The 13,981-nt window shown below is 34.3% G+C and overlaps 1 protein-coding gene and 1 pseudogene across 1 annotated transcript; both read left to right on the forward strand.

The window, feature by feature from the left end:
- The first annotated feature begins 3,291 nt into the window (after positions 1–3,291).
- On the forward strand, positions 3,292–5,730 carry LOC111464683 (3-ketoacyl-CoA synthase 12-like). Its single transcript, XM_023108906.1, has 3 exons — positions 3,292–3,828; positions 4,294–4,646; positions 5,118–5,730. Exons 1-3 carry the CDS (start codon positions 3,377–3,379, stop codon positions 5,699–5,701), a joined length of 1,389 nt encoding a protein of 462 aa, XP_022964674.1. The 5' UTR covers positions 3,292–3,376; the 3' UTR covers positions 5,702–5,730.
- Positions 5,731–11,452: 5,722 nt separating this feature from the next.
- On the forward strand, positions 11,453–13,915 carry LOC111464743 (annotated as a pseudogene).
- The last annotated feature ends 66 nt before the right edge of the window (positions 13,916–13,981 follow it).

Consider the following 13,981-nt stretch of genomic DNA (forward strand, 5'->3'; position numbering starts at 1 on the left):
CGTCTTGAGGAGGCCTATGATAAAATTCATGACCATGTTCTCCCACTTCCATTCTCGTATGCTCAAGGGCTGCAACAACCATGTTATCCTTTGTCTCCGCACCTTCACTTGCAACATACCAAGTACTTAGTTACAAACTCTACGGTATCTTTCTTCATATTGCATCACTAGAATTTGTGTTGGTCTGTGGAGATAGTTTTTACTATTGAAAATCGGAGTAAGGAATATGACCATACAAACTATTACATTTGTATTATTTTATACAATAATTTATAATATGATAAAATTTTTATTATATATCAAAATGGTACTTATTGCAAAAGTCCGTTTATTTCTTTATTTGAGATTGAAGAATTATTTTATGTCAATTCTATTTGCTAATTTTTATTAAAATATATGTATAAAGAAAACTTTCTTTACTGGTATTCATATGACTCGAAGATTCGATCAACTTGGACTATCTAACTAAAACTTTAAAATTGGGTTAAGTTAGATTACCAAAAAATTAATTCAATTTGTGGGTTGATATTTTTTTGGTCGAGACAACCCGACCAACCGGAAAATACTATTACAACCTAACCCTACACTACTCTTAAGAAGATGAAGAATATTTAACTTTAGTAACCAATAGTAGTGATATATTATAACCGGTAAATTTTATAAGATTTTAGTTATTAATGTAATATGTACGGTGGATGAGTAGAATTTCTTAAAAAAACCGGCAATCCAACTCAACACGGGTTGGATTGTAAACTCTAGTCAAGGTGTTTGAGTCACCAACTCGGCCAATCTGAAATTTCGAATTTGTTCAAAAGATTTTTCCAATCTAATCTAATTTAACGTGGTACACCTCTATCTATATATATATATTCTTTTTTTTTTTTTTTTAATTTTTGGCATCGTGAATGGTCAAAGGTCAAAACTGCCGATGAATCGGACTTTGGATTTGTGAGGTGCATCATTGACTTGTAAACTAGACTTTTGTACCATAGGTAGTTGAGCATTGACTTTTGCAATAATTTTTCATTTATTACATATTTATGACATACGGCGTTAGTTGGTAATTTTGTGGAGAAAATTATAATTATAGTTCATAATATTTTGAAAATAAAAGTTTTTATTTTATTTTATGATACAAATATAAAATTAATTGGTATTCAAAATGAACGTAACTCCATAATAATTTACATATAATCATTGTTCGGGATTAGAGATTTAAATCAACGAGATTAGGGTCTGTTTGTTTCACAAGAATCACTTTTTATTCGTGATTGAATATTGTTTTTTAATTAAAAATCACATTGACATTATTATTTGATAATACATTTTAACCAGTTATAATATATCGGATCCAATTTTGACCCGACCGTCTCTAATAAACAACATTAATAAGCTTCGATATTAGAGACGTAGTACCATCTCAATTAATTGAAAATAACCTTTTTTTTTAGACAAATAATTTAATATTTATATATTTTATTAATTTTTTAAAACCAAATTTATGTAGAAAATATTTGAACCGCAAAATTCTTAATAGTATCATCTAAATTAATTGAAAATAACCCTTTTTTTTTATTAAAAAAAAATCCAATCTCTTGAATCTGCAAAGCATCAGTCAATTTTTGATGTACCCCCATGGAAGGCAAGTCATCTTCAATGTTGCACATGCTCTTTATTTTCAACCTTGTGTTCATTTGCCCTTTTGAATTCAATATGCGGGCGTGAAATATTCGAATTTATGATTTTTGGTCGATGATATAGATATGAACTAGTTGAGTTAAATGATAACGACCCATGTTCAAAATTTGAATTAAGATTTAGAATTTGGTCTAGTAAAATTTTTAAGAAATAATCTAATACAGAGTTACTCCAAGCAAAACACATTTATCTTAAGAATTCGATCCAACCATTTAAAAATGTGTATTTTGTTGGTATAGGTAATAACTTTCGATTCTTTTTAGACTTTCTTATTCATCTTATCTCCCAGATCGCTTTGATCCGGATGTGGTCACAATTTATTCATATATTTCTCATTTACTTTGTTTAAAAAATACCTTACACTTTTAAAAGTTTCATTAATATTCTTAAAATTGATTATCTCGATATTCCCCTACATCCCTTGTGACATGGTCACTTTACTTACTCCTCGTTTCTCCAGCATGTTTTTTCCCCACTCATATACATCCAAGAACATTTTCAAATTAATTCCTATCATTGAGCTACTGGAAAGAAGAAAAAAAAAAAAAGTACGCATTATTGGTATAGGTAGTGACTTCCGATTCTTTTGAGCATTTCTTAGTCATTTTATACTCAAGATCGCTCTATTCGGATACAGTCTCAGTTCATTTATATATCCCTCATTTACTTAAGTGTCACATACCCAACAACTTCTGCCTTAATTCGTTCTCGAACGACATCTTCCTAGGAGAGGTACCGCTCTAATACCATTTGTAATGACCCAATCTAAGATTCAGATAAGAATTTCAAATTCGGATTCAACACTTTATGGCCTTGACATTTCCCTGCATCCCCTACGACATGGTCACGTTGCTTACATCTCAGCTAACTTTGTTATCTCCTCCATAGCCATTTTTTTGGTGTAGTAGATCATTCTTTGGACTAGCCATAGATAATTGCCTTGATAAACTATTACCTCACCAACTAGCTAATCATACCCAAACCTCTCCTTGGATTTATTTCTCCTTTTGCTCCTCAACTTGTGGACTACACAATCATTTCCAACTATTTTTCCCTCGTAAAGGTAGGTATTTACTTATTACTAGCTCTGTAATAGTCCAACCTTATCGCTAGCCGACATTGTTTGCTTTGACTTGTTACGTATCGTCATCAGTCGCACAATTTTGGAAAAGTTTCTACACTCTTATAAGAAACGCTTTATTTCTCTCTCCAATTGATGTGAGATCTCACACGCTCGTTCGCCACTTCTCGCTCGACTTGCATGTGTCAAGCATGCCACTAACGTTCATCGTGAGCTAGGATCTATCTCTCCATGAAATTCACAGTTGCATTACTTATAACTTTCTTATTAGTAGACAAAGTTAATTCAAAATTATATTTCATTCCAAGGCATAACTCACATACGCTCGCTCCTACAAATATAGTCATCCCAATGCCTCATCAAAAACACCCCACGTCTATATTTTCAAGCATTTAATGGTAGATATTATCCATTCAAACTAAAGAACTCTAAAAAAAAAAAAAAAGGAAAAATTGAAGAACTTGGCAATTTGCATTCATACACGCGTTAAGCCAGCCAGCTGCTCCCTTGCTATAAGTGCTCCTCTTTTCTTCCAAACCCATTGCTCCATTTCACTTCCCAAAATCTCTCTCTCATTATCATTCTCTCTCTCTCATCATGGAGCCATTGGTGTTACTCTACGCAATTCCATTACTGTTTTTGGCACTAAAATTATGGAACCATTTCGATGCAAAAAGGGACCAACAATGCTACATTTTGGACTACCAATGCTTCAAACCCACCGACGATAGAATGCTTGGCACTGAGCTCTGCCGTGACCTTATGAGACGCTCCAAAAATCTCGGCCTTGAAGAGCTCAAATTCCTCCTCAAAGCTGTCGTCAACTCCGGCATTGGCGAGCAAACCTACGGCCCTCGAGTCATCTTCTCCGGCAAAGAACAACGCCCTTCTCTCCTTGATAGCATCTCCGAAGTTGAAGAATTTTTCCATGACTCTCTCCTTAAGCTCTTCCAAAAATCCGGTGTTTCCCCTTCTCAAATCGATCTCCTCGTCGTCAACGTCTCCATGCTCTCCACTTCCCCGTCCCTCGCTTCCCGTATCGTCAATCGGTAAATTTATCGTAAACTTTTCGATCTAATATTCATAGCCTTGAACCAAGTTTTGTGCTTTAATATTAAGATTTGTCAGAGATTCTTAACTCGTGAAGGAAGTTTAGGAAGCTAGTTAGTACTTTCTCTACTATAAATACTTCCCGTCCCGTCGCTGGCTTTCCGAATCGTCAATCAGTAAATTTACCATAAACTATCAACTTTAGGAAGCTAGTTAATGCTTTAATTAGTAAGATTGTCCGTGATTCTTAACTCGAAAAAAATGTTTAGGAAGCTAGTTAGTGCCGAACAATGTTTAAGAAGCTAGTTAGTGTTTTCTCCACTATAAATACTCTGGAGATAGATGTATGTTTTTTTTTTTTCACAATAAACCACGACAAACAGAATTGAAAAGCTAAGTACTTACGGTTTCTTTGTTTCAAAATATTTCTCTCCTCGAGTTGTTTCTAATCATTATTTTTACAGGTACAAGATGAGAGAAGACATAAAAGTGTTCAATCTAAGTGGAATGGGATGCAGTGCGAGCTTAATATCGGTGGACGTTGTAAGGAGAATGTTCAAGTCATACAAGAACTCATACGCCATTGTTGTCACTTCCGAGTCCCTCACTCCAAATTGGTACTCCGGTAACGACCGATCCATGATACTGTCCAACTGTCTGTTCCGATCCGGTGGCGCCGCCATACTTTTGACCAACAAAAGGGATTTGAGACACAAATCCATGTTTAAGCTCAAGTGTCTTGTCCGAACTCACCATGGAGCTCTCGACGAGTCCTATGATTGTTGCTATCAAAAAGAAGACGACCAAGGCAACCTAGGTAAACAAATAATACATATGGCCTCTCCTTGATAATGTTTTTTAAAATTAAATTAACCCATCTTATTTATTACTTTATAATTATTCATATTGAGGTGACCCACAACGTGACTAGCAGATCTTATGATTATTAGGCCATTAGGCCATGCATCTTTTTGTAGGGTATGCACTGTTGACGATATTTAATGTTAAACATGGTTTACTATATGTATCATATTTGACTTTTTCTTATACGCAAATATCTTTGTACGATTGATGATATTTAGCTCTCGATCACAGTTTATCATAAATATCATATTTGACCATTTATAATAGGCAAATATCTTGTAGGATGATATTTAGCTTTTCATCCTAGAGTTTATATTTGACTCTTTATTACACGTACATATATATCATATTTAACTTTTTTTTTTATTTTAATTACAGACAAATATCTTATATTCATTTATTGCTTTTTTTTCATTTCTTTAAGGTTTTCATTTGGGAAAGAGCCTTCCAAGGGCCGCCACAAGAGCATTCACAGACAATCTAAGAGAAATCTCTCCCAAAATCCTCCCGATAACGGAAATATTCCGACTAACAATCCTAACAATAATACACAAACTCTCCTCAGCCAGCTCCTCGAAGCCGCGGTGGGCAAAGCCAACGGCGAACTTCCGAAGCGGGGCGGAGCATTTCTGCCTACACACGGGAGGAAAGGCAGTGATAGATGGAGTAGGAAAGAGCCTAAGCCTAACGGAGCAAGACCTGGAGCCAGCGAGAATGACCCTTCACCGATTCGGGAACACGTCGGCGAGTAGCCTATGGTACGTTTTGGGGTACATGGAGGCGAAGAAGAGGCTGAAGAAGGGAGATAGGGTGTTGATGATAAGCTTTGGAGCAGGGTTTAAATGCAATAGCTGCTTGTGGGAAGTGGTGACAGAGTTGGGTGGTCGGAAGGGTAATGTATGGGAAGATTGCATTAATGCCTATCCGCCTCTCACTTTGGCTAACCCTTTCATGGAAAGGTTTGGGTGGATTCAGAAGGAAGATGCAGCTTCATTCAAGTCACTTTGACTCTCAACAAACTACATAAAAAAAAAAAAGATTTTATTGTTATTATTATTTTTTAAAGGAAAAAGTGTTTCATTTGTTGAGATTTTTCTTTGTTTCATGTTGATATAGGTTATTGGTAATGCTATTTAATTTTAATTTATATGGGTCGAAATTTTATTTTATTTATAATGTATTTATGTCTATTAATTTATAAACGAAAATCATTTCCAAACATTTTATATTTAAATGTCTTTATTTTAATTTTTTTTTTTTTAAGGTTGGAAGACCTTTAATAAACATGTAAATCTATGACATTGTTTCGTAAAGTTGTTTTAAATGAACATTTCTGTACAAGAAGTTACGTCATGTACACCGTAACTGCTTCATTCTTTTATTCTTCGTCTTTAAAATTTTTTAAATTTCTCATTTTTCTCTTTTTATATATAAAAAAATTAAATAAAAAGGAGGAACTCTCTTCTCTCGAAAGGCAGACAATTTGTTTGCAAGTTCGTTCTTTCCAAATTCAAGATAAATTTTAAAAAATTGACTATTATGAATATAGATAAATAACTTACGTTTATATATTAACGAGAGTATCTTTAAAACATAGCATTAACCGTTCTGTTCCTAAAGTTTAACCATATTAATAAAATTGAGGGAAATAAAAACCTTAGTTGTATTTTTATTAATTTAAAGAATTCAAATATTAAAAAGAAAAAAAAAAGGAAAGCATTAATGGGTGAGTTGAGTAACAGTATAATTTACTCTCTCGCCATTCCCCCTCATTAGTTAGGTTAACCTAACCTCCCCCAAACTTTAATTTCTCTCCTCTCTCTGCCCCCATGACTTTCTCCTCTTATGGATCCGACCATCTCAGTCCACCGCTTATAAATATTATTCCACTACTACTAGTAGATATTGTCCGTTCGTTTTGACCCGTTAAAGAAAATCGAATTTAATTTCATTCTCTAATGCCCAACACTAATGAATATTGTCAGTCCTTTTTGTGTAATGTGAACTTAATTCCGTAAAATTAGAGAGTGATTGAAAGAGTATTGAAATTTTCACGTTACAAAAAAAAAAAAAAACAAAAAAGAAGGCCATAGAATAGAAAATTAAAATGGTTTGAGAATTATTGTGAGCATGTTACACCTTGGGTTGAGGTTACCAATCTAACCAACCTAAACTTTGAGTTCATTTAAAAATTTTCTCAACCCATCTCAACTCGAACTCGAAGTAGAATTTATAATTGATTTATTGTTCAAACATGTAAAATTGTAAGTTATTAACCAAAGAAATATTACTAAAAAGACTCGAACTATTCAAACATGTATGTAAAAATATTGGTGCAAAAATGAAGTTAGGACTGAGGAATAAATTCTTTAGTCAACAGAGAAATTTCTCGGTTTGATTCATGAATATCTTCGATCTATAAATATTTTGGCTAACTCCCCACTTCAATTCATGAATCTATTAAAAAAATTTGGTTCCTCTACTGTTACATGAATCATCTTGATTTACCTATGACTATTAATATTGCTATGTTTATATCAAGATTTGTCTAGCAGTGTTATAGAGATAGAGAGAGAGAAATTGTCATTTTATGGTTCTCTAGAGACAATTGGGAAGAACTTTGTATGTAAAACTTTACGGTGTAAGAATGTAATAGATACTCTTCTAAACACGTTGATTATACTAATTGAATACCGCTCGTAGACACAGGAGAATTTCTTCTTTTCAAACCATATAAATTTTTGTGTCTATTTGAAAACAAAAATAAGATTCAATAGGTAATTTTGTAGAGATTTATGAACCATACTTTTTCGGTCCATAGGAACTCATTTTATTTTATTTTAGTTCGTATCTAATGTTTAAATATGGTCAACATATTTTAATTAATTTTAAAATTTGTTCGTATTATTAATTAGTTCGAATTTAATTTTCATCTAATAATAATAACTAGAAAAATTCCACTTATATTCTAACATTATTTTTTAATATTATTATGACACTCGAGTAAAAAAATGGTACCTGAATGAATCGATACTACATCTAAACGAGAGCGATCCTTAATATAGGACGACTAAGAAAGACGAATAAGAAATACTTAAGAAAATGAAAGTTATTACCTATAACAATAAAGCTGTCATGATAAGTATCACTTAGCAAATCTTACCTGGCATATTTTTAACGATAATTAATAATAATAAATAAATATGGAAGGTTTTTTTATTTAAAAAAAATGTAAAAAAATCAGGAAGCTGATTTATTTATTTTTGGTGGCGGTCATAATGACGAATGAAATTATGGGGGCCAACCAGCCAATGGCTTCAAATGTGCAATAAATGAAATAATTTTCACGTGCATGCATTAATTATTTTTTTTTTTTGCTTTCATCAATATTTAAATATTTAAATTTTGTTTTACGCTCATAAATTAATAAAAATATTCATAAATTTGTATTTTTTCTAAAAAGCAATATTATTAAATTGGTATAACTTTCAATAATATATTTAAACTTTTTTGTTTTTTGAATTTAACTTCTGAAAAGGTTAAAAATGTTTTAAAAGCTTCATTAATAATCTTCTACTTTTGGAAAAAAAAAAAAAAAAAAACTTCAAAAAATACCTTTAAACATTTTTTAAAAAGTTCAAAAAATACTTTTACCGTTAAAATATAGATGGAACCATTAGTATTACGTGTAACGGCCCTGATTTTCTAGTAATATAAAGTTGTTACTACATGTAAGGCATGACGGTAAAATGCGAAATACTTCGTAAAGGATGTCATGCACTTAAAGGTTCGAAAATAAAATCTTTAAAACAAAACAATGGAAATTTAAACAAAATAAAAAGAAGAATCAAACGATGCCCTAATCATACATAAGGGCTACAAAATAAATATAAATCATGAGATTTGTACTCATCATAGTGGGGAAATATCTTGATGAACGTGTTACATAAATATGCATGAGGTTCACATAGCTTATAATCATGACATAATGATGCAAGATAAATTTCCATATATCTATAAATAATAAGTTTGTGAGTTATGCATAATAAGTTTGTGAGTTATGCTTACATAATTCTGATCATTCTGTAATCCATAGCGTAACTTTCATAATATGGTTTGATGAGGTTTATGCATCAACAATTTCATAAAAACTTTATACAACATATTATGATCACAAAATAACATAGTTTTATAACGTGGCATGACTACAAATAGTATAACACGACATACCATAGCATATCAAGACATAATATCACATAGCATGACATATCATAACATAACTTTGCATAGTATAGCATAGCATACCAATTATACATATGAGACGTGCAGGGACCATGGGGCATGCACCATCATACATAATACAATTTAGTTAACCTAACATTAATTCCATGGCCTTCATCACAACACCATTGTCATCCGTGCAGAAGTGTCTTACCTTTACCTGAAATGTAAGAGTAGCACATGACTTAAATATTTTAAGAAACATTCAGTAATTAACCCCACTATTGAGGTTGGAAAATGTAATGCAAATACATGTAACATGGTGAGACTATCCTTTTAACATGTAACGGCCTTAATTTTCTACTAAAATAGAGTTGCTACCATATACTTGACATAACCTCTTTATGCAAGAGTTTCATAAAACAATGCCATGAATTATACGTTGCATAAAAGTTTTAAAATAAAACAAGAGAAATATTCCAAACAAATTAAAATAAATGAAAATAAAATATTAAAAAGAACACTAGCTTATTCTAACCTAAGACCTACAAAATAAATGTAACTACCCTATGCAGGTTCCGTGGTCTTTGATATGATGTTGTCGTCAACCCTTGGTAACATGCATTCATAAGCTTTCATACATTACATATAACGTTACTTAGTGGTTGTGCGTTAGAAAACTTTTCATTGTCATACATGTCGTACCATGTCATATATTTCATTGCCAAGCATATTCATGTCATAGTGCAACATGACATCTCATACATACATATCATCATATCATCATAATGTATCATATCATCATACATCTCATGTCATCATAACATATCACATTATGATAACATACCACAACATCATAACCTATCATATCATCATAACGTAACCTATCATCATAACGTATCACATCATCATAACATAACATATTATCATACCACATGAGGCGTATTGTCATGGCCTCCTCTGCCATCATGTCCGCAGCCATGTCCACGACGACGTCTACGACCACGTTATGGTTGCCAAGTCCCCTTATACTTGAAAAAAAAGAGTCAACTATATCATTCCTTTCCGTCCGTGCGAGCCACTCCACATGTGTGAGTAAGAAGTGTTTCTCTCCTCTTTGTCTTTATAACTACAAAGTCTCTCCTCATGGACCTTAACACGACCAACAACCTCCTCAATTGACATGTTCTTGAGATCACCGAACTACTTGATGGAGGTAACAATTTGCATGAATCTCGGGGAACAACTCGAAGGAACTTCTTAACGATGGAGATCTCCTCCACCATATCGCCTAATGAACGGATGCCGCTAACAATCGTCGTCAACTTCATGGCAAATTCGTCTATTGACTCACCGTCCATCGTGTGGATAGCCTTGAACTCACTCTTCAAGGTCTCCACCTTTGCTTCTTTAACACATTCCACACCCACATGCATTGTTTGCAGCGTCACCCACGCTGTCTGTGCCGAGTCCTTCTCTGCTAATATGAGAAGAACGTCCTTCGAGATTGTTTGGTAGATGTCGGCAAGAACCATCCTGTCCTTACGCTCCTCAACGTCACCATGCTCGACGGTGTCCCACACACCTTGTGCTTGTAAGTTGACACGCATCTTTATTGACCATGCTTCGTAGTTACTCTTCGTGAGTAACGGGTACTGGAGCGTTACACTTCCCTCCTTTCCGCTCTTTATTGTTGTCACTTCTCCTCCAGTGATTTTGTATGGTGACGACATTTGTTTCGACATCCTGGGAGCTCTGATACCAAATGTTGGATGTGACCCTCGATCGGAATTATGTCGAAGCAAGTAAAAGTGGCAAATGAACACCTTGAGGGGAGAGATCTTTTGGAGCAAAGAAAGCATAAACACTTAGCGTTTCAATTCTCTTTGTTGTTGTTATTGTTGTGAAAAAGCATTTATAGGGAAGAAACCACTTACTAGCTTCCTAAACTTTCTCAAGTTAAGAATTGCCATCTTCCTAATTAAACCATAAAACTTAGTCTACAACTACAAAATTTGATCCACAATTTGACAATTACTACCAATTCTCCTACCGTTGCTCCGTAAGGTAGTAACTTATTCTACTCAGCCAAGTTTATAAACTCATAGCCCATGCTTCTAATGGTGTGTTAAATGTCGATGCAACAATCGAAGAAATCAGCTCTCCATTGATTGCTTCAAGTGAATCATGTGTCGCCAATCAGCCACATGGTATTTTGTGATCAGCGCCGGCAAGGAAGGTACATGCGGCGATGGCCTTAAGTTATAACTATCCGTAACGTATAATATAGAATTGAATATCTATAATTACCTATCATATATATCTTTACTATATATAACTTTATTTATTATACATCATTGTTTAAGTGTATTACCCGGTATAGTATATAGTTTTACTAGATATAATAAGCAGCATACTCTGTCCTCGACATGGACAAAAACAAGAATATATATTTTAATTGTTTTCAATGGATATTAGAGAACTTACCATATATAAATGGATATTAGGGGCTATAAATGGAACGATCATATTACCAACTCATGTCATCTTCCTCCATTTCAAAGCTCATGGAAGGAACAACAAGTGTAAAGATAATTGAGATCTGTAAAGTGGCTCCTCCGCCGGAGGCGTCACGAGCTGCGGCTGTGCCGTCATCTCTTCCTCTAACCTACTTCGACCTGTTATGGCTGAGGTTTTATCCAGTCCAACGCCTTTTCTTCTACGAGTTACCTTCTAATGATATATCTTTTGTTGACGAAATTGTTCCAAAGCTCAAAAGCGCTCTCTCTCTCACTCTTTGCCATTATCTTCCTCTGGCTGGCAACCTCGTCTGGCTTCCACAGTCTGAGTTTCCGACCATCGAGTTTGTCGATGGAGACGGCGTTTCTCTGATGGTGGCTGAGTCCGACGCTGACTTTTACCAACTTTCCGGCAATGGGTTGCGTGAAGCATCTGAGTTTCATCCTCTTGTCCCCCTCTTGCCAGATTCTCATGATCGTGCTGCATCAATTGCTATCCAGGTTCGTAGCTAACAATGTTCGATTTAAATATACACGAATCTTGGAGGTTGAGAAACATATTAGAGACGTTAGGAATCTTGTTTCATGCATTTATGGATACATGTACCTGAGAGATGTTAGGAATAATGAACCTCTACAATAGTATGATATTGTCATAAACCTCTACGCTAGTTTGATATTGTCTACAATGACTTTTCGAAAAGGCCTCGTATCAATGGAGATGTATTCTTTACTTATAAACCCATGATTATTCCCTAAAATAGCGAACGTGGGACTCCCTCCCAACAATCCTCAACAATCCTCTCTTTGAACAAAGTACACTATAGAGGCTCTCTTTAATCGAATCTCGACTCCATCTCTGGAGTCCTCGAACAGTACACCCTTTGTTCAACACTTGGGTCACTTTTAACTAAACCTTCGAGGCTCGACTCCGTCTCTAGAGTCCTCGAACAAAGTAACCCCTTTGTTCGACATTTGAGTCACTTTTAACTACACCTTTGAGGCTTGACTCTGTCTCTAGAGTCCTCGAACAAAGTACACCCTTTGTTCGACATTTGAGGATTCTATTGACATGACTAAGTTAACGACATGACTCTAATACAATGTTAGGAATCACAAATCTCCACAATGGTATGATATTGTCGTGCTCTCAAGGCTTTGTTTTGTACTTCCCCAAAAGGCCTCATACCAATGAATTCCTTACTTATAAACCGAGAATCATTCCTTAAATTAGCCAATGTTGGACTCCAAGAATTAGATTTATTTGGTAGATACATATATTAGATTAGATTCATTTGGTAGATACATATATTAGATTATTCATATATACCCATGAATATAGTACATGTATTAAGTAGATTCGTTATTTAATATTTAGTACGAGGTTCCAAAACATTTATACAAAGGCCATTTATGTAAAAATTTATTATCAACTTTCAAATAGAATGCATCTCTTTCTCCCCATATATACTTTGATACATTCACGAAAACTTAAAATGAGAAAAAATCGACCCGTTACAATACATTTAATCAATCATTTATATTCTTAACAGGTCACCACATTTCCAAATAAAGGATATTCCATTGGAATAACATGTCATCATGCAATTCTAGATGGAAAAACCTCAACTTCATTTATCAAATCATGGGCACAAATTTGCATGGACCAATCATCTGTTCCGATCACCAACCCGATGCCAGACTATAACAGATCCATTATTGATGATCCAAAAGGTCTTGCAAAAATTTATACAAACGCATGGCTGAAACTAGACGGACCCGACAACAGGAGCTTGAAACTTAAATTACCCAAAGCTAAACCTAGTTTAATCCGAAGAACCTTTGAGTTCACACACCAAAACTTGGAAAAGCTAAAGCAATGGGTTTTGAAGAAGAATGATGAGAAAATGTCTTCATTTGTAGTGGCAACGGCTTATCTTTGTGTATGTACAGCCAAGTTGGAAGGTTTAAGAGATGGAAAATTATTGTTTGCATTTTCTGCTGATGGTCGATCTCGTTTAAAGCCACAAGTGGGTTTGAATTACTTTGGAAATTGTTGGATTAGTTGTATTGTTTGTATTGAAAGAATTAAGCTTTTGGGTGAAAAGGGAATAGCTTTGGCTTGTGAAGAGATCTCGAAAGCTATTAAAAATTTAGGAGGAGGAGGAGGCTTAGAGGGGTTAGAAAATTATGGGACACTTGTGAGTGAAGTGACCATTGATTATTCTAAAGAAATGGCTCTTACCCTTGCTGGGTCACCTAGATTTGGAGTTTACAATGCAGATTTTGGGTGGGGAAAGCCAATGAAGGTGGAAATAGTGTCAGCTGAATCACCATCAATGTTTACTTTGAGTGATAGCAGAAATAGCGATGTGGGAATGGAGATTGGAGTGGTTAAAGAGAGAGATCAAATGGAAGCTTTTGCGCTCTGTTTAATGAAGGTTTTGAAGCACTTTGCAATCATCAGAGTTATCTAGGTTGAAACGGATCTAGTTTTTCTTTTAGAATAAGATCGTTGGTGCATGCATGTCATGATTAGTGTGTACGT

This window comes from Cucurbita moschata, unplaced genomic scaffold, assembly GCF_002738365.1.
Source record: "Cucurbita moschata cultivar Rifu unplaced genomic scaffold, Cmos_1.0 Cmo_Scf00031, whole genome shotgun sequence".
Taxonomy (NCBI): domain Eukaryota; kingdom Viridiplantae; phylum Streptophyta; class Magnoliopsida; order Cucurbitales; family Cucurbitaceae; genus Cucurbita; species Cucurbita moschata.